The following is a 24,355-nucleotide window of genomic DNA, read 5'->3' on the forward strand; positions in this document are numbered from 1 at the left end:
AGAATTTATAGACTGGTATCGGACATATGGGCTAATATTAGATTTATGGATTTGATCTGGACTGGACTGGGGTGTACAATTACTCTTTATATAAAGCTTTTTCTTATATACAAGAGTCTATGAATTTGTTTCTCTAGTCAACCCAGACTAACCCAGGTGGTCATAATCCCCAGCTCTCTGAGAGCCTCCAAGAACTAGCCACAAGACCTCATACTGGTCTTCCTCACTCTGCTTACCCACCCAGCTCTTTCATTCTGGGGCTTTGTATCCTCCCTCCCCAGACAGAAACAGAGTGACTACATTGGCCATCCCCTTTCTGCCTCTCTCCCCACCTACATAGCAATCTGACACACCACCATAGTAGGCCACAGGGTAGTCCTCCAAAACACTTACCAGTCTCACAGAGAAAGAGCTCAGGTCCCCTTGGTCTCCTAGGAACATGGCACCCAGTTCTTCCAAAATGGTACATACAGACAGCAAAAGACCTCAACACCCTCAACAACAAGAAAAACCCAAGAAAAACAGAATGCAACAGCAGAGGGAGTCATAAACATAATGATGCTCACAGAGGAATCAGACTTTGGCTTGCCACAAAAGAAATCATCACACTGCTGCTTAGAATAATACAGGATATAAGGGAAGCAACACTTCAAGTTCACACACCAAAGAGAAAAACAAAAACTAATAGATGAGGTAACAGGAGCAAAACACAAGGTAACAGACCTCACCAATGGACTAGAAGAGGCAGAGAATCGTACCAACAATCTCAAGGACAATCAGGCAGACTTCAATAAATGGGGCAGTCAAACAAGATAATCAAAGAGGTGAAAACCTGAGATCACTGACATGCTATAGAGAGGAATAATATTCAAATAATTGGTCTTCCACAACAAGACACAATGAAGATGTCTACAGCTAAATTAGCGAGGGAATTCCTGGAAGCAAACTCCCCTATATTAATGAATGAGAATCAGACATCTTACAGTAAACAGAGAGGATAGCAAATAGACTAAACCAGGAAGAAGTCATCAAGGCACATGATAGTTAAATTATCCAACTTCGTGGATAACCCCTTGAGGATAACCCAAATCAGAAAATCAGAGAGCAACAAATGTTGGAGGGAATGTGGCAAGATAGGAACTCTCCTCCACTGCTGGTGGTCTCATAAATATGTGCAGCCACTGTGGAAAGCCATCTGCCTAGAGGTACCTTATGATCCAACAATCCCTCTACTGGGCATATACCCAGAAGAAGTAAGAAACAGAACAAGATCAGTCGTCTGTACTCCGATTATTTATTGTGGCGCAAATTTCCATTGTTAAGTGGATTAGAAAGAACTCTGGCCCATACACACATTGGAGTACTATGCATCATTAAAAAACACCGATGATCGCAGGAAGCACATCATCTCATGGGAAGAGTTGGATGAAATTATGCTAAGCAAAGTTGGCCAATCACAAGAGGACAAAAGTACTGAGCCCACTGAAGTTAAGTATAACCAGCAGAGTAGGTATAGACGAAAAGCTACTATCTCACACTTGATGGGCTGAGGTAAAGGCAATCAGGCAGGGGACAGGCCAAACCCAAGGATGTATATTTCATTCCAACACAAAGGAGAAAGTGGGGGTGGGGAGATGATGGAACCGGAGTAGAAGGGTACTAATCTACCCAGTGGGTAGGGTATTGTTTATGTCTCCACAGAAATGGGCCATGAGTGCAGACCCCACCATGGTGCGCCAAACTTTGAGGGTAATGTAACCACATGGAACAACTCGTGAACAGAGAGTTCTACAAGGCCAACCCCAATCAGAGCCAAACTGGCCCCCTCCCTCCTTGAAGTATGTGCTACAGAGAACAACACTAAAACTACAGGTTGAGTAGAGGTGATGGCCAGCCACACCCATACAGAAGCAAACCAAGGAAAAAGAGAGAGACGGGGACTAGACCCCATTCTGGCACACCAAGCCCTGAGGATGACATCCCTGAACAGAGTTGCTAAGGCCCAGAGAGGACTGTAGAGCAAACAGCCCACATGAAGACATGCTGCCCCGTTGCTGGAGCATACTGCAACAGAAGACAATACTGGGGTTACATGGCACAGGGAAAGAGTCGTCTGACCACCCCAACAATGGGGTGAACCAAGAAGGGAACATAACCAATCAGTACCAGGAGCAAAGCAAAGCCACAAAACCCCAGAGGAGCCCCCCAAATAGACTTCAGGCTAGGAGGGGAAGTTCCCAGTACAGTTTCATTTTGTTTTTTTGCTAGTTTTGTTGCTTTTTCTTGTTTTATTCCATCTTTTTGTTTGGTCTCTGTTATTGCTGTTTTGTCTACCTATATAAGATAAGCATGGGAAGCATGGCTGAGGAGAAAGCAACAGGACCAATGGTTCCAGAAGGACCTGGGGGGAGGAGAAGGTGGAAGAAAGGAGTGGTGAGCAAACACCACCATAAACAGGGAAACAACTAGGGAATTAAAAGCAACACCAAGGAGGCCATAAAGATTCCAGTGTGTTGGAGCAGCAGTCATCGAGCTGAGAGGAATTCCAAAAGGGCAGAAGGGCAAGCATGCTGGTGGGGCAGGAAGAATGTAAAATGAAACAGAGGAAAGATCTAGGAAGCAAAGTTATGGATAGAGGTATAAACATAGGTGTGCACTTATGTAAATATGTTACTCCATAAAAAGAGGTATTGGCCTATGTACATATAGTTATATGGCAATACATTAAGAAAGTGGATGGACTTTGGGCCTCTGCTCAAGCCCTCACTCAACACAAGAACACTTGGTTCTAACAACCTGGCAATGCTGTGATGCTCACATTCCCAACACAATCGCTAAAGACAAAATGGTGCATAAGCAAATGTGGTGAAGAAAGCTGATGGTAAGCAGGTAGCAAAATATATAGTCTGGGGTCTTGAATGCTTGAACTTAAACAAGCGGCTATCTGGCAGAGAAGCAACAAGCCCACATGGAAGAAGCACACCAGCCTTTGTGATCATGAGGTGTCGACAGAAATCTGGTAGCAGGTAGCAGGCGCCTAAAGACCCAAAACAAGCAAACAAATATATCCTTGAGAACGAGGGGAGTCAGAGCAGAAACCCAAAGTCATCTGTAGACAACAGGGCAGCCCCTCACAGAAGGGTCACAAGGAAGGGATGAGTCAACCAGGACATAGTAGAGCATTGATGAAACACACAGTATTCCTCTGGTTCTGAGGCTTCTTCACTCCCCACTATCATGACCCCAGTCCTGCCTTTCACTATGGACTAGACCAGCACATGCACACTGGTACAGATAAGAGCTCATGACACACAGAATCCAGGTTAGATAAAACTGCTCAGGAACAGAAATGGGAGTAGCAATACCAAGAGGGTAGGGGGAAGGTGGGGAACCCTCCCTCCAGGGACAAACAATAGAAAGGGTGAAGGGAGATAGCAGTGTAAGATATGAAAACAGTAATAATTTATAATCTATCAGAGTCATTATGGTGGGAGGGGATAGGGAGGTTAAAAAGAGGAGCTGACACCAAGAGTTCAAATAGAAAGTAAATGTTGAGAAAACAATGATGGCAGCCTATTTGTACATATGCTTGATACAATTGATGTATGGAATGTTATAAGAGCTGTAAGAGCCCCCAGAAAATAATCTTTAAAAAAACAAAAGAAGAATATTGTATTCTACTAGAAAAATCTGTACATAAAATGAAACAAAGTGATGTATCAGTGCTATAAGCAAGACACGAGAGAGGAAACAAAAGCACAAACTATGTATCACTATTTACCATAAGTGATTCTTGAGAGACCACAGAGAGTAAAGTACCACAAAGCTATTGTATTGCTCAAAGACAAAGCTGAAATACAGCAAATGTAAAATGAAGCCATTATATAAAATGTTTTCATAACTATTACTCATATCAAACAATTTAATCTCTAAGACAGTGTTACTCTGTGTTCTTTTTAAAAAGTCTAACCTGTGACCATGACAGTACGAATGTTGGCTTTACGCAAGTCTTCAAGTACTGCAGGGGTTTCTTGCTTTAATTTGTTCTGCATTATTATTAATCCCATAAAATCCATGTTGTTTTCAATGGTATCTCTGTAGAAAAAGTTTTAACATATTAGTTTAGTCAACAGAACTAGTTTTATAAAAGTAATTTAAAAAACCCAACAGAGAATAAAAACCAATCGTATACATTTAAGAATTCAGTATTAAAAATTTTAAATCTGAACAAAAAAATTGCCCATGAAATGCAGTGTTGAAATTAAATGTTGTAATTTGAAGACTAGATAAATACACTTAGAAAATAATCTTTTTGTAAGATACTTCTAGTTCTAAGGTATATTCTTTTTGCAGCATATATAAATTAATAACCTCAAATATACTTGTTCTTGACTTTATAGCCAAGGGAAAAGGAAAAACATGTACCACGAACATATTCAATAGGGTAACAGTGGCTTCACTATTCTTTCTTTGATCAAACTATACAACTGTCATTCGAACAATGGGAAACTAAAAGCAACAGCAGGTCTAGGGGATGAGGACTACAGTTCTGGGGACACCATAGTCCAATAACATAACTTAAGTTCACAAAGACAATGTCCTCCACTATGATTTGGTGAGTAGTGACCAAGGTCTAAAAACTTATACGTAGCCATCTAAAGGGCAACTATTGGTCTTTTCCCAGGCAGAGGAAAGAACAGTGATGAAAATTGAAAGAACACATGGAAACAATTAATACAAAAGATGACTGGACCCCAACCCGTTCTCCACAACCCAGAGACCGGAAGAACTAGATGGTGCCCACCACCTCTGTCAACTGCTCTGAAAAGCAGATGAAATTAGATAGCTTTAGATAGAGTGGTAGAATTATGTGGAGCAGAACTCAAAGTCATAAAAGAGGCTGACTGGTTGGAAAAGCCTTGTGAGGCTCCCAAAACTATGGTCATTTATTATCTTTCAGGTCTGGAATTAAACTCATCTCAACAGTTGAATAATTTAAGGTCAAAAGGGAAGCATTTACCCAAGAACAAAGTCCAGAGGATTAGAAAAGGGGGAATAAAAACAGAAAATAGGGAGGAAGTAGGATAAACAATAGTCCCTTGAGGAGATTGCAATAATGTACATAAATTGTTCAATGCAAAATTGTGCTCTGTTCTTCACCCAATTCACAATAAATTTTTTTCAAATATATATATACAAATATTTCACTGGCTGGTCAAAGATGAAAAGGAAGGATTTTTACTTTCAAGATGCTTTCTTGGGAAAAGAAACCTACAGTATGGACGCATGTAACAGTCTATGTGCCCCCGTACTAGAATAAAGCATGAGCAATGATAGTTGTATTGCTAACATCATCTTCAAAGAGGGAAAGGGGGGTTGAGGCTAGGGTCTAGAGTTTTAGATTTGCTACAATCAAGTAATTCTCCTACACAGAAATTCAACAATAAAGTTTGAAGTTTATAGTTATGAAATCTAATTATATCTAAAATACGAGGGGCTTTCGAGATGTTCAAGGAAAAATACTATGATCTTCTAAATCCATTTTCCATAAGCGTTTTGACATGCTCGCGATTTACAGCGATGAGTCATGGGGAAAATATTAAAGCATGGCTAGGAGAGTAAGGCAACCTGCCGTGGGGCGGGGACAACAAACAACCCACACTTAGCAATAATTAGAGAACCTAAAACCAAAACCAAACTCACTGCCATCAGTTGATGCCGACTCAATAGAGGCCCTTTAGGACAGTTAGGCATGCCCATATGAGTTTCCCAGTCTAACTCTTTTCCAAAATGGCCTATCTTTCCCCGATCGGCTGGTGATTTCAAACTGCCAACCTTGCAGATCGCAATTCAACATGTAACCACTACACTATACTACCAGGGCTTCACATATGAGGAAAGGGGAGAATAAATCCAAGTGTTCCTCATTGGACACTTTTGACATAGTTTCTATCCAAACTCTTAGTGACTCAGAATCACCTTATGCCTCCTGGCGGATGATTTATAATGTCTCTACAGTGAACTAGAGACATATACAAGCCAGACATGAATGGATTTTAGGCTAACACTTAAATGTAGCCCTAACCTAAGAACAATTAATTCTTATGACATGGCCCGACTCAATCCTCACCTTCCTGAAGAGATCACTGAAGCTACAAGTGCTATAGCAAAGTGTAGTGAAGAAATCAGATGGTGCCTGGCTCTCAGAAAGAACAGTGTCTGGGGTCTTAAAGGCTTGTCTTCAAACAGCCATCTACCTAAGGTGTCAAATGGAAGAAGCACACCAGCCTGAGAAGGCCAATGATTGCAAATAATAAAATTCAAATTCGGTAGAGGGAAAGGAATCAGGGCTTAAATTCTAAATACCCAGTTTGCAGAAGGGAATGGATAGCGAAAACTCAAAATCCATTTGCAGGGTCCCCACAAGGATTAACTCTGGTGAACCCCCTCTGATCGTACTTGAGGGATGTGATAGCTCTGCTATTGGACAGCACTCTAAAGTTGATTACGGCAGATGTAGTTGAATTAAACGTAATACTATCAGTTGTTCTCCCTTTTGACCCATTTTTAAATGGTTTCAGTTTCTAATATTTTGTGCTTTCTTTTCTACTGGGGTTTTTCTGTTTTGTCTTGTCATTGTCGTTGGTTTTTGGTTTCTTTCTTGTTTTTGTTTGTATGATTTTCTGTGTATGATACCCAGGATAGGTAAATCCGTAAGAGAGAAACTGGATTAATAATTGCCTAGGGGTTGCTTAGAGAAGAGGTATACTCTAGCCCAGGTGGCGATGAAGCATGGTAGTAGGGCAGGAGGAAAGTCAAGGGAGATGGAGGAAAGAGCTAGGAGTCAAACGGCATTCATGGAGGTCTAGACAAAGACATGTACATGCAAATATATATAGGAGGATGGGGAACTAGATCTATGTGTCTATATTTATAGGTCAAGTATTAAGGTGGCAGAAGGACCTTGGGCCTCTACTCAAACACTCCCTCAATGCATGAATACCTTCTTTTATTAAATTGGAACTCTACGATGCTCACTCTCCCGACACAACGGCTGGAGCCAAAGTGGGTGAACAAGTAAATGTGGTGAAGAAAGCTGATGGTGCCCGGCTATCAAAAGAGATAGCGTCTGGGGTCTTAAAGGCTTGAAGGTGAACAAGCGGCCATCTAGCTCAGAAGCAAATAAGCCCACATGGAAGAAGCACACCGGCCAGTGCGATCACGAGGTGCCCAAGGGACCAGGTATAAGGCATCATGCAAAAAAAAAAAAAAGATATAAGTGTGTGTATGTATGTGTATATGTATATATGTATGTGTATATATGTATATGTATATATATATATATCATATCAAATGAAGGGGGAAGTGCAGAGTGGAGACCCAAGGCCCAAGTGTCGGCCAATGGAGATCCCCTCATAGAGGGGTTTAGGAGAGGAGATGGGTTAATTAGGGTGTGAGGTAGTATCGATGAAGAACACAGCTTTCCCCCAGATCCTGGATGCTTCCTCCCCCCAACTACCATGATCCGAATTCTACCTTGCAGGGCTGGATAGGACAGAGGCTGTACACTGGTACATATGAGGGTTGGAGGTACAGGGAATCCAGGGTGGATGATACCTTCAGGACCAAGGGTGTGAGGGACGATGCTGGGAGAGTGGAGGGTGAGTGGGTTGGAAAGGGGGAACTGATTACAAGGATCCACATGTGACCTCTTCCCTGGGAGAGGGACAGCCGAGAAGGGGGGAAGGGAGACTCCGGATAGGGCAAGATATGACAAAATAACGATGTATAAATTACCAAGGGCACATGAGGGAGGGGGGAATGGGGAGGGAAGGGGGAAAAAAAAGAAGACCTGATGCAAGGGGCTTAAGTGGAGAGCAAATGCCTTGAGAATGATTGGGGCAGGGAATGTATGGATGTGCTTTATACAATTGATGTATGTATATGTATGAACTGTGAAAAGAATTGTATCAGCCCCAATAAATTGTTTAAATAAATAAATAAATAAATTTTTGAAGAAAAGATAAGTAGATAAATAAATAATGAAAAATAAATAGATAATTGCCTAGGGGTGGGGCAGGGAAGGTTGGGGAGAAATGGGGAATAACAACAAGTTCAAGAAAAAAGAAAATGTTCTGAAACTGACTGTGGTAATGATTGTATAACTCTTCTTAATATGATTGATGAGAATTATGTGTCAATAAAAACTACTTTCAAAAAATGGTAAAGATTAAGCGACTTGGTAGATAGAATTAAGCCTTGTGATCTGAAAGTTAATTTCAAGCCCTTAAATTCTGAACCTGCTGGGTTGAAGTGATGCTGCCATTTCCTACGAGCACAAGTTTCTGGAGGCAACTAATTTCCTACCACTCCTGTGAATGACACGATAGGGAAATCTTGTCCTTTGCTTAATGAGCAATGCAAGATTTCATTCAAGACAGAAAGGTATGTAAATATATTAACATTAGACAATGGGGAAATAGATCTATGTACATACATTTATAGGTTTAGTATTAAGGAAGCAGATGGCCATTGGGACTACTCAAGTACTCCCTTAACACAAGAACAGTTTGTTCTAATAATCTGGCCCTCTGAGATGCTCACCTTCCGGACACGATCACTGAAGACAAGCGGGTCCATAAGCAAATGTTGTAAAGAAAGCTGATGGTGCCTGGCTATCCAAAAAAAAAAAAAAAGGATCTGGTGTCTTAAAAGCTTGAAGATAAACAAGTGGCCACCTAGCTGAGAAGCAACAAAGCCCACATGGAAGAAGCACATCAGCCTTTGTGATCACAAAGTGTCGATGGGATCAGGTATCAGGCATCAAAGAACAAAAAATCATATTATTGTGAATGGGTGTGTGTGTGCGCGGAGTGGAGACCCAAAGCCCATCTGTAGGCAACTGGACATCCCCTTACACAAGGGTCACAGGGAGGAGAGGAGCCAGTCAGGGAGCAGTGTAGCACCAATGAAACATACAACTCTCCTCTAGTTCTTTAATGCTTCTTCCTCACACTATCATGATCCCAATTCTACCTGACAAATCTGGCTAGACCAGAGGATGTACACTGGTACAGATAGGAGCTGGAAACACAGGGAGTCCAGGACAGACGATCCCCTCAGGACCAATGAGAGTAGCCATACCAGGAGGGTCAGGGAAAGGTGGGGGAGAAAGCGGGAACTGATCATATAACCCCTTCTTTGCGGGACAAACAACAGAAAAGTAGGTGAAGGGAGACCAGACAGCTTTAAGTAATGAAAAATAATAATAATTTATAAATTATCAAGGATTTGTGTGGGAGAGAGGGTGAAGGAGGGAGGGGGAAAAATGAGGAGCTGATACCAAAGACTCAAGTAGAAAAAAATGTTTTGAGTATGATGATGGCAACAAATGTATAAAAGTGCTTGACCCAATGGATGGATGGATGGATGGATGGATGGATGGATGGATGGATTGTGATAAAAGTTTTAAGAGCCCCCAATAAAATGTTTTATTAAAAATAAAGAAAGGTTCATGCTGTAACAGAAATGCAGACTGGAAACAGAAAAAAGGTCTGGAGGACACCTGAGTGAGTGAGGAAGAAGAGGAATAGAGAAGGAGACAGGGGAGGGGAAGGGCCATCAGGATAGACAAAGACCAATGACTGCTCTGTTCTGAAAGTCTGGGTAGGGCAGGCTCAGCAGCTACAGGGGAACTCAAGGAGGGAAATGGCAAAAAGCTAAGTTGAAATGAGAGCAGCCAAATGGGCCCTAGGTAAGCATGAATGTTCAGTTTTATATACCAGCAGTATCATGTATGTGACATGACACATCACCTGGTAGTGATTTTGTTAAGTCAGAAAATCCTTGTTATTCATGTTGATTATGTGCTATAAGTTCACCACGAACACTGCCCTAGTGGATACTGAAACAACACAGGGCTATATAATGTAGGCTATATATTATATTTTGTGTCTTTGTTTAGATACCTTATTTAACATGTTGCTTCATTAACAATAAACGAAGGTCAGTAGCACCCTAAGCCATGCCTGAAGGAATCTTAAGGTTCATCAGTGCCCTCTTACATTGAGGAACGCTAGGCAATGCTTTGTGGCCATTTCCAATGGTGAAATTGCCAACGAAAAGCACAATGTGTAGGGGGAAGTCGGGGTAAAGGGAGACGATATCAAGGAGTTCAGGAAGCAAAAGAATGTTTGCAAACTGACTGTAGTAGCAATTGTACAATTCTGCTTGACAGAACTATGGAATGATATATTAGCTCCCAATTAATATTAAATTACATATTATTTTTTAAGCACAAAATATCAGGTGTGCCACTCAGTAGACCGTATGAAGGACGGCTATTTAGAGTAAGAGAGCTAAAGCAAAGGCATCTGACCTCAGCTGGGAATGTTGACCCTCACCTCACTCAGGATGGCCGGACCAAAACTGCCCCTGTGTATTTCTGAGACCATTTAATTCTTTACAGGTGTAGAAAGCCTCGTGTTGCTCCCTTGGAGCGGCTGGTGGTTTTGAACTGCCTCATCCAGTAACACTTTTTACCGTTTCCCCTCGGCACCATGAAAGCACCACGGGCATACATTTTGAGGTTCCAAATTTTAGAGTAGGCAAATCCCCAAGTGCAGAACTTGTGAATAAAAAGGATGGACTATGTCATGCTTTTCACCACCTCCCCAATATTCTGCTTTTCTAGGTCTTGGGGAGAACTAATGTAATTTGTTTCTCTTATTTAGTTACACACATCCATCTATCTCCTCTAGTTCTCATTCAGAAAGACAGAATTGGACTATAAACATTGTGCCTCAGGGAATCCAGGGCGGATGATCCCTTCAGGACCAGGGGAGTGAGGGGTGATACTGGGAGGGTAGAGGGTGAGTGGCTTGGAAAGAGGGAACCGATTACAAGGATCTATATGTGACCTCCTCCCTGGGGGACAGACAACAGAAAAAGGGGTGAATGGAGACATCGGACAGGGAAAGATATGACAAAATAATAATGTATAAATTATCAAGGGCTCATGAGGGAGGGGGGCAACGGGGAGGGAGGGGGGGGAGAAAGAGGACCTGATGCAAAGGGCTTAAGTGGAGAGCAAATGCTTTGAAAATGATGAGGGCAAAGAATGCACAGATGTGCTTTACACAACTGATGTATGTATGGATTGTGATAGAGTTGTATGAGTCCCTAATAAAACGTTAAAAAATTCAAAACATTGTGCCCACAGTATTTAACAGATGTAGAATACTCCATTAATTTTACTGCTGTCCTCCTGATTACTATGCTATTTACACTGTTTAAACATGAATCTTACACAAACATACAATCTTTCTCAGACTGGATTCCTTGAGCTACCCTGGTGGGTACTGTATATGCAATTTAAATTTTTGATAATTATTACCCATCTGTTTCCCAGGCAAAGCTTTATGAATTTACAAGAGGATCAGTTTGCTGTATGTTGCTAAAATGTTCCAAAATATCTGCTCACACTAGCTAATGTCAATTGTTCCAAGTCTGCCTATGTTCCAAGAAAGAAGTGCTGTAATTGGATCTCATCGTGTGAGACCCGAAGTGTCACATTGCGAGGAGAGCTGTCTGGATGTGTTCTCTTGATACTGCTGTGGGCTACATCATTTATCCTTTTTACAAAAGTAAGTGTATCCGCTGCTGCTGTTATGCAGCCTGCCCCAAAGTACCGTGTAGATACTCACGTATAGCCAACCCGAGTATCAGCCGAGGCGCCTAATTTTACCACAAAAACTTCATTAAAAATGTGCTGAAACACTCGGCTTATACACGAGTAGATACAGTAAGTATATTCTGGATAGACAAAGCAGCCTACAGATATTAACACAATCCCAGTCTAGCATCATTTTTTAAAGGGACAGAAGAACCAAATCACCAATTTCATATGGAAAGGAAAGACACTCCAGATAAGAAAAGCATTACTAAAGAATAAAGAAGGAGGCCTCTCAACCCCCAGTCTCGTCACGTAGTCACGGCCGTCAGAACAGCCTGGCCCTGGGACAACAGCCACAGACTATGGGCACCAACTGGAGAGCCCAGCAGTAACCGCGGTCTCCCATCTTTGAGAAAGGGGCAAATCGGAGTCAATGGAGACGAGACAGTCAGTCTAACGAATGGCTCTGACCAAACTAGATTTCCATTTGCACAAATATGGACCATGATCCATCTCACACCATATAGAAAAACAAACTCAAGATGGGCTAAAGACCTAAATGCAAAACCTAGAACTATAAAGATTATCAATTAAAAAATAGAGAAAAACTTCCAACCAAAACTTTTCTCCTGAGGATAAGCTGGTAGGTTCGAAGCACTGACCTCGTTGTTAGCAGCTCAACGCATAGCCCACTACGCCACTTCGGTTTCCATTGGAGGGAGCCCTAACCCATAGCATAAATAGACATAATAAAAAACACACAAAATGGGAGACCAAGGCCTCCTTCAAATGAAGCACTTGTGTGCAACAACTCAGAGAGTAAAAAGAAACCACGAACGAGGGGGGGAAAGCTTGGCAATGACTATCAGATAAAAGAATAATTCCTAAAATTTAGAGAAGACCTTATACAGCAATAAGACAAAGACAAATCAATTAGAAAATGGACACACAGGGCATGAACAGACACCAAAGAAGATATTCAGGTAGCCAACAAATGTATGAAGTGCTTGCATGATCATGAGCTGTTCATAGGGGAGATGCAAATCAGCGCAACAATGACAGAAGCTCCAGTGGTGAAGGGGCTACATAGTAGGGTGCTAACCATCACAACAGCAAGGTATCATCTCACCTCAGCATTCACAGCAAAGATCAAAAAACAAATGCTGGCATGGGTGCACACAAGACCGGAACCATCATACAATGCTGGTGGGACTGCATAAATACCATATGATCCAACCAGCAATCCCCCTCCTCAGTATGTATCACAACAGAAGCGATACAACACAAATAAGCATACCTATGTTCATGCCTATCAATGGAAGAACTGATAAACTATGGTACATACACTGGACAGAATACTAGACAACAGTAAAGAATAACCACACAAAACAACTCAACATAAATCAACTTGGAGGGTCTTATGCTGAGTGAACCGGTCACTCACAAAAGTACAAATACTGTATGAGACCACTACAGGAAAAAGAAACATTCTTTCATGGTTATCAGGGGTGGGAAAAGACAAGAGTAAACTGCTGGGCTAGAGGGTAGACACATGTTAACTTGGGTGAAGGAGAGAGAAGGCAGTAAACAGTAAGAGGGAGTAGGCTAAAAACAAGGGAGGCAGGAGAAGACACTGGGAGGTTTGCAAGAGTTAAAGGCAACAAAGGCAAGTACTGTAATATACAAATCTTGCAATAGAGGTGATCTAAGGATAGACACTTGGTTAGACACACAGGCTGTAACGGTGTGGGATAATACCCACAAATGTATACATTTGGCAGAGGGTTATTTGGACGTGGGCATTTATTTACCTTTGCTTCAGATATATCCATGAATGTAGTGGAGCATATAAGGGGTAAAGTTATGAAAACTTCTTAGATACAACCAAACAACTTGAAGAAATGAGCTGCTGGGCCTAGGACTCAGGACCATAGTCTCAGAAGACACCAAGATCAGTGGACATTGCATAGTCCACACAGATAATGTTACTGATTGCCTACTTTGGCGACTATCAACTGGGGTCTTAAAGCTTGTGAGTAGCCATCTGCGCAGGCGGGGGCGGCAACTACTGGACTCTCTATCCAGAGGAAAGGAGTATGAGGGAAATAAAAGCACATGGAAACAACGAAGCCAATGAGCTAACAGACCTTCTGAACGCAAGTCTCCAAGGCCCAGGACCAGAAGAACTAGATGGTACCTGACGACCACCATCAACTTCTCAGAAAGGGATCACACTAGGAGGTCTTGGACGAGTGGGAGAAACTTTTGGAACAAAACCTAAAGGCACAAAAAAGACTAGGTGGCTGGTCAGACAAGAGTGAGTGGTGGAACCGCTGATCCTACGGCCCTGAGTCACCCTCTTGGTCTGAAATTGAACTAACCCTTGTGGCTCGCTATTCAGTCAAACAATCAACAGGTTTATGAAAGGAACAGTAACACTAGGGAGGTACTCACATTTTAGGATAATCAACATTGACCCAATGACAAAGTTCAGAGGGTTAGAAAAGAAAAAGGGAACACAGGAGGTGATGGTACATTGTGGGAATTGTGATGCAATGACATGAAACAAAATGTTTAGAAACTCTTGAAGGAAAAGTTGATCTGCTTTGTAAATCTTCACCCAGCTCACAATAAAGTTTAAGCAAAGAATTCTGTTTAGGTATCTGATATCAGATATGAACTTCAAAATTCTCTCTTGAGGCATTGTTGAGCCTAGATTTTAAAATAGGCAAGACTGGAGAAAGTTGAATTTTAGAGACAATGGTAGCAGGAGTGGAATAAAAGAAAACTCTCAGCTGAATTAACAGGACAGCAATATTATTTCTGAATGCTTGCGAAATGTATTTATTCACCATGAAAGATTCCTAAACAAAAATGCTATCCTCAAAGGTCTATCAGTTACAATAAAAGTGACAATCTTTTCAGAAGTGTGTGACCCTAGTAATGCCACTTGACTTGAGGGGAGTAGAGAAGAGCTAAACGGGAGACAGAGTGGGGAGTAAAGTAACTCAAGACACTCTGACCAGATCAGTACTTCTAACCAGTGGGCTAAATGCAAGTAGACCCTCTGAAGAAATATGAGACCTGAAGAAGTATGCTTACAGTTCTCAGAATATGCCTGGCACACAGTACTCAGCTGATAAATATTCAACAAATAAATTGAAACTAGTTCCAAAGAGTTACTGGGAGAAAACACAATGTTACCTTAGTGTAAGCAAACAGGCAAACAGTCAATACAGGATGAAAGGAAATTTGAAAATGGAAACTGCATTTTGTTACCGAAAGCATCCAGTATACTTGCACTCATTCAATAAATATCTACTAAATCATTGTGCATCCTTAATGTGCACAACAAAAATGAAACAATAATAAAAGATCATGTAAAACTTGTTCGTCAACCTTACCTGCTAACGTTCTGTACTTTATGCCATGTCAACTTTGACTCCAATTTTCTGTGAGCGAGAGCAATCACACGGAAGCCCTGTTTGGTGTAATCTTCTAAAACTTTTTCAAAATCAACAGGAACTTTTTAAAAGGAAAGAAGATAGCTGGTCGTTAGAATTGACAATGAATGCTTACGCCCATGTCACAATTTTATCCCCGCCTCAGTGTCTCCTGACCTGTTTCAGGTTTACAGAGACTGGCAATGACCTCAGGTGCTCCTTTCATGTAGGCATCCATCCTCTTGTCCCCCAGCAGCCTTGCGACCACACTCATGCGTTGCAGAGCAGAAGAGAACGGGAACTGGCGAACAATTCCTATCTCATAAATGGCCTAAATAATTTCAAAAGATGTACAGTGTTTATTATTCCTTAGGAATAAAAGCATACCTACGTAGAGAAGAGGGAAATATTCTTCACTTACTGGAAGTTCAAACAGCTCCTAAAAAACAAAAGAATAAACAGCAAAAACTAAGTTTGTTAAATATATATACTTTAGTTAAAAGAAAAAAGTTTATGAATAAACATTCACAAATATGACCTGGCGGACAGCAAGGAAACTGGGTTGTTTCAAAGACAGGATTCAAGACTCCCTCTCTAGTACCTCCCTTTCTGAAAAAGTATGTTCTTGAATATTTCCAACTATCTGGTAAAATATTAAAGAAAAACATAAAAGAATTCACCTAAAAATAAATGCTTACACATACTGTTTTTATTAAATTGTGAATGTGCAAAAGCAGTTTAAAAGAGTAGCCCCGTCTAGAAATCATAAGGCACGAAGCTGCTCAGTAAGAAAGAAACAGTGATGGAATGAGAATAAAATCTGATTGTTTTACAAAGAATACCAATACCACACTAGACGTGTAGGTTCTGATAAATGCAGTTGAATACATGTCTAAAAGGGGCCATGCGCCTCCCTACTCTGTAAATCGTATTAAATGACCCTCCAGTGGGAAGACCAACCGCATTTTCCACGACTTCATACCATATCTTGGTCAGCTGCAGGTGCGGGTTCAGGAAGCAGTTGTTTGGGAGGACGGACCACCGTGGGCATAATTCGATTATGAAGTGCTGTTTCCTCTTCAGTGGCTTCTTCCAGAATCTGGAAGGGGAGAGAAATCCAATACACCGCTTCATCAGTTCACTGCTTCTGTTTTCAAGTGATACATCGCGGCTATGTTCAATGAACTACAAAGGACAAAAAGTCAGTGTCCAAGGAACAACTGAGCACCAGGATCACTAATCGAACTAAAATAAAATATAAGCAATGACAGTTCATCGCCTCGCCAACCACAGAGAGGAGGCGGTGGAAGAGTCCCTGACTTGGCTTCTACGACCTACTGAGTACAGAAACTAGTTGTGCAGCAAAAAGGAGGTCCTTGTGGTTCCAGAATTTTCTCTCATCCAGGGATTCTTTTCTGCTAACAGAAGGGAAGTCAAAAGCAGAGTTCAGATACCCTTAGCAGAACCACTTGGGTCAAGGACAAACTGAGAAACAAAGATGTGAATTTAGAGATTTAACTTAAACAAGTCTCCTAATTAAGATACTACCCACAACCCTTTGAAATATGTTTTAACAAAAACATTTTTTTGGCTAAATAAATTCAAACACAAAACATTTATAGTTTGACTCTATAAATTTAAGAATTAATCAATGGGAAAATGATGGAGTGAGGAACTACAACCAATTAGCCAATCATATACAATTCAAAGGCACTTTTTTTTTTCACACTTTAACGTCTCTGAAATTAAGGTGCATCCTAGAGCATGTTAGAATCATAGCAAACAGCAATTGTGCCTGATTATACAATCTCAGTCAGTAATACACACTGTTCTACAAATTAACTTGCATAATTTGTTTTAAAAAGGGGGGAAACTACAAATATAAAACACTAAATCTATTAAAAATCTATGCAGTTAGGAGAAAAACTTTTGAGATGAGCCAAAATGAAGTAGCATTATTTTTCTTTTCTCTCTGTAAAGAACTAGGACCCCTGTGGGGAATTATGCTTGACAAGTGCTTTTAAGAGCTCGGAAACCGGTGTCTGGTTGAACCTTTCCCCACTCACCCTCTCCAAAAACAAAATCCACTGCCTATCGAGTCAGTTCTGACTCAGAGTGATCCTACAGGACAAAGTAGACTGCCCCTGTGAGTTTCTCTTTACAGGAGAAGAAAGCCTCGTCTTGCTCCTAGGAAGCCACTGGTAGTTTCAAACTACCGGCTTTGCAGAGCACAGCCCAACATGTCATCACTAAGCCACCCAGGGTCTTTTCTCACCCTCTACTCCCTTTCAAAATAACAAAAGACACCCCCCGCCCCCCAAAAAAGGAAGAAATCGTTACAAGTAAAAGCAAGCATTAGTGAAAGTAAACAGAAAGGAAGAAAAGGGAGATTTCAAATATGATGGAAACAGAAGCCCAAGATAATTTGTATTTGTTTAAATGCGCAAAAGAGATATTTTTTTAATAGAACAGTTGGCAAGGCAAAAAAAAGAAACAGACAAAAGTCCTCCCCTACTGACAGCAATAAGAGCAGCTAATATAAAAGCCGTCCGCGCATTGCAAAACCCAGCTTGTGCGTTCCCCGGAGAGGTGGGATAAAGAATCACCTCCTCGAGGCTGATCCCACAGCATCTCACTGAAACAAGAAGGCGGGATCGTGAGACTTCAAACTGCCCACACATGGAGCTCTACAACTCAGCTTCCCAGTCAGGAGAGGAAAACAGATGGTATGTATGGATGCGCTCTGAATGTCCACATCAGACTCTGAGTCTTAACTAGGAAAGAACCATCAAGATAGACGAAGGAACCAAGTGTGGCAAAAGCAAACAAAACCAGCCTGAGAGAACAGAGAGAGAGAGAAACCTGGAAGATGGTAGAAAAAAATTCTCAAGACACTTTTTGCCACAACCAATAAATTGTGTCACTGAGGAGTATCTTAATTTCTGGCCTACTGCCACAAGTAAGCTAGGTATCTGATACCTGATTTGCCTTTTTAATTTAGGGCAGGGGCCTAGGCAAGTGCTGTAACGTGAAATTTCTTAATTTGGTTCTTCTATTCATAATCCTTTTTGTGATACACTGTAAATTCTAGCCTCTATGCCAGTTGTTACAATTCTATTTTGGAGGGAGTTCTATGTTATGCCAATGGACAGGATTAAGGTGGGTATATTCTCAGTTCCCACTTTACTACATCACACTCAACTCACTGCCAACAAGTTCAACTCACAGTGACCCACAGGAAAGAGTAGAAGTGCACCTGTGGTTTTCTAAGACTGTAACTCTTTATGAGAGTAGAAAGCCACGTCATTCTCCCACATTAGAGTTGCTGGTTTCTAACTGCAGCCCAACCCATAACCTACACCACACCACCAGAGGATGTGGATGATGAAGCCACCACCTGTTTCCTTGAGGGTTTGGTTGCCGAAAGACAAAAACCACACCTCTATCAAAGCCATGACTCTGTATATCAGAGCCATCTTGGAAGCAGAGAATCCATGACCATCAAGGAAGAAGAACTAACAGCGTCTGAAATCCCTGTCTGAAGTGGTGGTAGAAGCTAAGACCAGAGGCTGTGGCATGGAAACCATGGGAGAGAGCAGAGGGGCTGTGCCTGACATCTGAGACTGTGACACAGTAAGGTGGAGCAGCAAAGGGGCCTTGCTGGCCCACATAGGCAGAAGTCAATGAACTACTTGGCAGAGCGGTTGAGGACGACAGAGAGAGAGAGAGAGAGAGAGAGAGAGAGAGAGAGAGAGAGAGAGAGAGAGAGAGAGAGATGGCTGCTCGCTGAGGAAGGGTCCTGATGTGGATCAAAGACTTTATCCTTAATGTTTTATGATCCTGACTTGCTAACATCCCTAAAAAATTTCCATAACTGTGAACTCTCGTATGCATGTGAAAGTTGGACGTTGAATAAGGAAGACTGAAGAATATAATCAATGAATTAGAATTGTGGTGAGGGTGAAGAAAATTCGAAGCACATAGATTTTCAACTGAACAAGAAATCTGTCTTGGAAGAAATAAGGCCAGAATGCTCCTCACAGGCAAGGACGGCAAGACTTAGTCTCATGTACTTTGGACATGTTATCAGGGGAGACCGGTCCGTCGAGGATTCTAAGATGCTTGGTAGAAAGAAGGGCAGCACCAAAAAGGAAGGCCCATGACGAGATGAACTGACACAGTGGCTGAAAAAACAGCTTCAAACAGTAATTGTGATGGTGCTACAGGACCGGGAGCTGTTTTGTTGTATTGTGAGTCAGAATCGGCTTGCTGGCATTCATTCAACGACAAGTGTGAGTTGTGTGTGGCCATTGCCATGAATTATGGAAGCTAGCAGGAAAAGAGAATACCGTGGGAGGAATGGTCAGTGTCAGAATGTGGGAACAGAAGGATGGAAGGTGGCTGTCAGACTGCTGCCTTGTGGCAAAAGCCCTTGGGCTGGTGTGAGATGGATTCTGCTACTACTTTGTGTAGTCAAAGGAGATCAGACAGGGTCCCGGCAACTGTTTTTCTTAGCAAGTCATCCTCTATTTTATAAGTAAATTTAGCTTTAAATTTTTGGGGGGTTAACTAACTCAGGAACATGGGACAAGTGATCCAAATTGGTGGTGAGGAGGGTGTAGGAGGCCTGGCAGGGCTTGATCAAAGGTCATGTAATTTCAAGAATGACTGAAACCCAAATGAAGGCTGAGCATAATAGTGGGATAAGAGGAAAGTAAAAGGAAACATCTGTAAATATACTTATATATGATGATGGGGAAATAGATCTATGTGCATATATTTATAGGTTTAGTATTAACGTAGCAGATGCACATTGACATTCCGCTCAAGATTCCCTCAATGCATGAACACTTTTTCTATTAACCTGGCATTCCATGATGCTCACCTTCCCGACACAATCACTGAAGACAAAGCGGGTGCATAAGCAAATGTACTAGAGAAAGCTGATCGTGCCCAGCTATCAAACGATAGAGTGTCTGGGGTCTTAAAGGCTTGAAGGTAAACAAGCAGCCATCTAGCTCAGAAACAACAAAACCCACATGTAAGAAGCCTGTGTGATCATGAGGTGTAGAAGGGATGAGGTATCAGGCATCAAAGAACAAAAAAATCCTATCATTGTGAATGAGGGGGGAGTGCAGATTGGGGACCCAAGACACATCTGAAGGCAACTGGACACACAAGGGTTGAGGGGAGGAGACGAACCAGTCAGGGTGCAGCGTAGCAACGATGAAACATACAACTTTCCTCTAGTTCCTAAATGCTTCCTCCCCGCCACTATCATGATTCCAATTCTACCTTACAAATCTGGCTAGACCAGATGTACATACTGGTACAGATAGGAACTGGAAACACAGGGAATCCAGGGCAGATGATCCCTTCAGGACCAGTGCTGAGAGTGGCAATACCAGGAATATAGAGGGAGGGGAACCGATCCAAGGATCTACATTAACCTCCTCCCTGGGGGATGGACAACAGAAAAGTGGGTGAAGGGAGATGTGGGACCGTGTAAGACATGAAAAAATTTTTAATAAATTATCAGGGTTCATGAGGGAGTGGGGTGAAGAGGAGCTGATACCAAGTGCTCAAGCAGAAAGCAAATGTTTTGAGAATGATGATGGCAACAAATGTACAAATGTGTTTGACACATGGATGTATATATGGATTGTGATAAGAGTTGTACAAGCCCCCAATAAAATGATTTTTAAAAGATACTTTTGCACAATTATAAATATTCTTAGAAAGTATCTAATTAGCTTTTCTCCTGGTACAAGACTGAGGTCTTGACTCAGGATTGCTGTCACCGTGAGTGGTCGTGAACAGCAACTGCCACCACCAAAAACATGATATAAGATAGACTGCTGATATGTGTGTGGGGGGGGAGGGGGGTAGAGGGGCAATGGAGGCAGAATCCACTTGTATTTTTTTAATCATTTTATTGGGGGCTTGTACAACTCTTATTACAATCCATACATCTATCGTGTAGAGTACATTTATACATTTGCTGTCATCATTCTCAAAACATTTTCTTTTTACTTGAGTCCTTGGTATCAGCTCATTTTTCACCTTCTTCCCCACACCCCCCTCTCTCATGAACCCCTAATAATTTATAAATGATTTTGTCATGTCTTACACAGTCCAATGTCATCCACATTTCTGTTGTCCATCCCCCAGGGAGGGGATTATATGTAGATTCTTAGACCGGTTCCCCCTTTTCCCTTACCCTCCTGTATCGTAACTCTCATTACTGGTCCTGAGGAGCTTATCTGTCCTGGATTCCCTGTGTTTCCAGTTCGTATCTTTACCAGTGTACATCCTCTGGTCTAGCTGGATCTGGAAGGCAGAACTGGAATGACAGTGGTGGGGAAAGCATTAAAGAACTAAAGTTGTATGTTTCATCATTGCTACACTGCACCCTGACTGGCTCGTCTTCTCCCCATGACCCTTGTGTAAAGTTGCCTACAGATGGGCTTTGGATCTCCAAAGCTTGTTTATCTTCAAGCCTTTAAGACCCCAGACGCTCTTATCTTTTGATAGCTGGCACCATTAGCTTTCTTCACATTTGCTTATATACCCGCTTTGTCCTCAGTGATTGTGTTGGGATGATGAGCATCATGGAATGCCAGGTTAACAGAACAAAGTGTTCTTGCATTGAGGGAGTACTTGAGTGGAGGTCCAATGTCCATCTGCTACCTTAATACTAAACCTATATATATATAAATGCACATAACATCCATTTCCTATCATATATATATGACATATATACTTAAATATGTACATGCCTGTATTTAGACTTCTTTTAATGCCCTTTACCTCCTAGTTCTTTCCTCTAGTCCCACTATCATGTTCAGCCTTCATTTGGGTTTGAGTTATTCCTCTTGGTTACATTGCCCTTGATGAAGCCCTACCAGGCTTCCTACACACCCTCCTCTCCATCAATTTTGGACCACGTATTGTTCCCTTATCCCTGGGTTTGTTAACACCCACTCCCCCCACCTGCCCCTCTCCCATGCTCCCTGGGAATGATTGGTCCATTGCTTTCTCCTCCATATTATTTATCTCACTTATCTTATCTAGATAGACCTGCAGAGATAATAATATACACAAAAAACAAGACAGGGCAAAACAAAGCAAAAGAAAACAACAAAGACAAACCAATGACAAAAAAACAACAACAAACAAAAACAGCCTGTAAGTAGTTCAAGGTCTGTTTGTTGACCTTTAGGAGTATTTTCCACTCAAATCTGATACAGTGCCATGCCCTGGCCCCAAAATCTATTTTTGGTATTCCCTGGGGACTTCCTCGCTCTGGATCCACTACTTGTACTTTAAAAGAGAGAACTTACCCAACCAATGGCTTCAAACATTTTCAAATCAAGTGGATCACCAGAAAGCACTCCTTCAATTTTTGTAAGTGAGTGACAGGTAGCCATACAAGCAACGAACTGGGATTTCACCAACATCTCGTTACACACATTTTCTTCAGGCAAAAGAAAACTAAAATGAAAACGCACTGAATTAGACTCACAGTATAACACAAATCCCAAGAGTGAGGGGAAATTCCAATAGGCCATTTCAGATTCAAATTTTAAAAACTGGAAATAAAGGTTTGCATTTTTGCATGTATAAGGGTATTTCAAAAATTTCATGGAAAATTTTAATTAATTTTAATTAATTTAATTGGTACAGATAGCAACTGGAAACACAGGGAATCCAGGACAGATGACTCCTCCAGAAACAGTAATGAGAGCGGCGATGCCTGGAGGGTACAGAGAATGTGGGGTGGAAAGGGGGAATTGATTTCAGGAATCTACACATAGCCTCATCCCTGGGGGAGGGACAGAAGAGAAGAGGGCAGGGGGAGACGTCAGACAGTGTAATATATGACAAAATAATAATAATATATGAATGATGAAGGATTCATGAGGTGGGGGGGAGTGGGAAGGGAGGGGGGAAATGAGCAGCAGATATTAAGGGCTCAGTAGAAGGCAAATGTTTTGCGAATGATGATGGCAACAAATGTACATGTTTTTGACACAATGGATGGATGTATGGATTGTGATAGGAATTGTACGAGCCCCCAATAAAATGATTTTTTTATAAAAAGATTGAATTAACAAATATAAACTTTATTTCTCAGCATAAACTCCATCAAGGTCAAGAATTTAACCATGTCAATGCCGTCTTCATTAACTTCAGAAAAATGGGTGTTCTTTTTAAGATTTAAGTGAAAATAATAAAGCATCAAGCCAAGTTAATACTTACTGTGTATTTTCCACTCGTTGAACGCCCCAAAGATCTAAACCATCTTCAGTAAGAGTTCCAGTCTAAAAAGTGAAACATACACAAAAGATGTAATACCTCAAAAATAAATAAATAAAACAATTTTTATCTTTAGAAACTATTCTGCATATACCCAATTATTATATACCTACCTATTTTAGAAAATGAACAGAATTTCTTTACAATGGAAAAGAATAATTTTCAGATGTTTTCAGTTAAAAGATGAAAGAAGAACAAAGCAGTACTTGGGAGACAAAATATTTATGTGTATGTTTATGTATGTTGTATATGTAATATATGTATGTATGTAAGTTATAGGCATCCTTAATTGAATGATAGCTTGTTTCTGGAGAGAGATGAGGAAGAAAAAATAGGTATTAGCCGGTCAAAGACAAGATGAGCATCATGTGGTTTGTTCAACCAAAGACTTGGGTGAGAGGTGAGAAAAGACAACTGTTACAGATCAGTTTTAATCAACTTAATCCTGATTTGGATTTGGACTGAAAAAACAAACTGGAAGATTTTGAGATTTGGGGGCAGCCAGAAAAATGGAAATATGAACTGGATATTAAAATTCAAAACCCATACCAATAAAATCTGACAGCAAACATGAAACATACAAGAGTTTCAAAAAGTCTGTGAAATTTTTCCATTATATTTTAATCCCATTTTTTCATGAACTTTTTGAAGCCCCTTCATATACACTAGAAAGTAATTAAGTGGAGGAAACTCATGTGTATTCTGCCATATATGAATAATATTAAAAACATGAAAGAGCATGTCAGTTTTACTACTACTATTACAAGACTTGATTCTGGATATGAGTGAATAATCAATTACTGATTCGAGCAAGTAAAAAAATTCCAAAGTATTCAAAATTGAAAAAAAAATGAGAAGAAATACACAGAGTTGACATATGCCAAGTAATTTGATAAAAAATAAGATTAAAAGAATGCAT

The 24,355-nt window shown here is 41.1% G+C and overlaps 1 protein-coding gene across 5 annotated transcripts in view; it reads right to left on the reverse strand.

Moving 5' to 3' along the window:
• ATP13A3 (ATPase 13A3) overlaps positions 1–24,355 on the reverse strand; it is a 118,113-nt gene that overhangs the window by 48,651 nt on the left and 45,107 nt on the right. For all 5 annotated transcript variants that reach the window (XM_075556227.1, XM_075556228.1, XM_075556229.1 and 2 more), the window contains 7 exons: positions 23,380–23,441; positions 22,461–22,611; positions 16,100–16,216; positions 15,539–15,556; positions 15,295–15,448; positions 15,079–15,199; positions 3,971–4,095 (listed from right to left, as the gene is read on the reverse strand). In XM_075556227.1, coding sequence (XP_075412342.1) covers positions 3,971–4,095; positions 15,079–15,199; positions 15,295–15,448; positions 15,539–15,556; positions 16,100–16,216; positions 22,461–22,611; positions 23,380–23,441 — 748 coding nt within the window. The remainder of the gene's footprint in view (positions 1–3,970; positions 4,096–15,078; positions 15,200–15,294; positions 15,449–15,538; positions 15,557–16,099; positions 16,217–22,460; positions 22,612–23,379; positions 23,442–24,355) is intronic.

The sequence above is a fragment of the Tenrec ecaudatus genome, chromosome 8 (genome assembly GCF_050624435.1).
Source record: "Tenrec ecaudatus isolate mTenEca1 chromosome 8, mTenEca1.hap1, whole genome shotgun sequence".
NCBI classification, from domain to species: domain Eukaryota; kingdom Metazoa; phylum Chordata; class Mammalia; order Afrosoricida; family Tenrecidae; genus Tenrec; species Tenrec ecaudatus.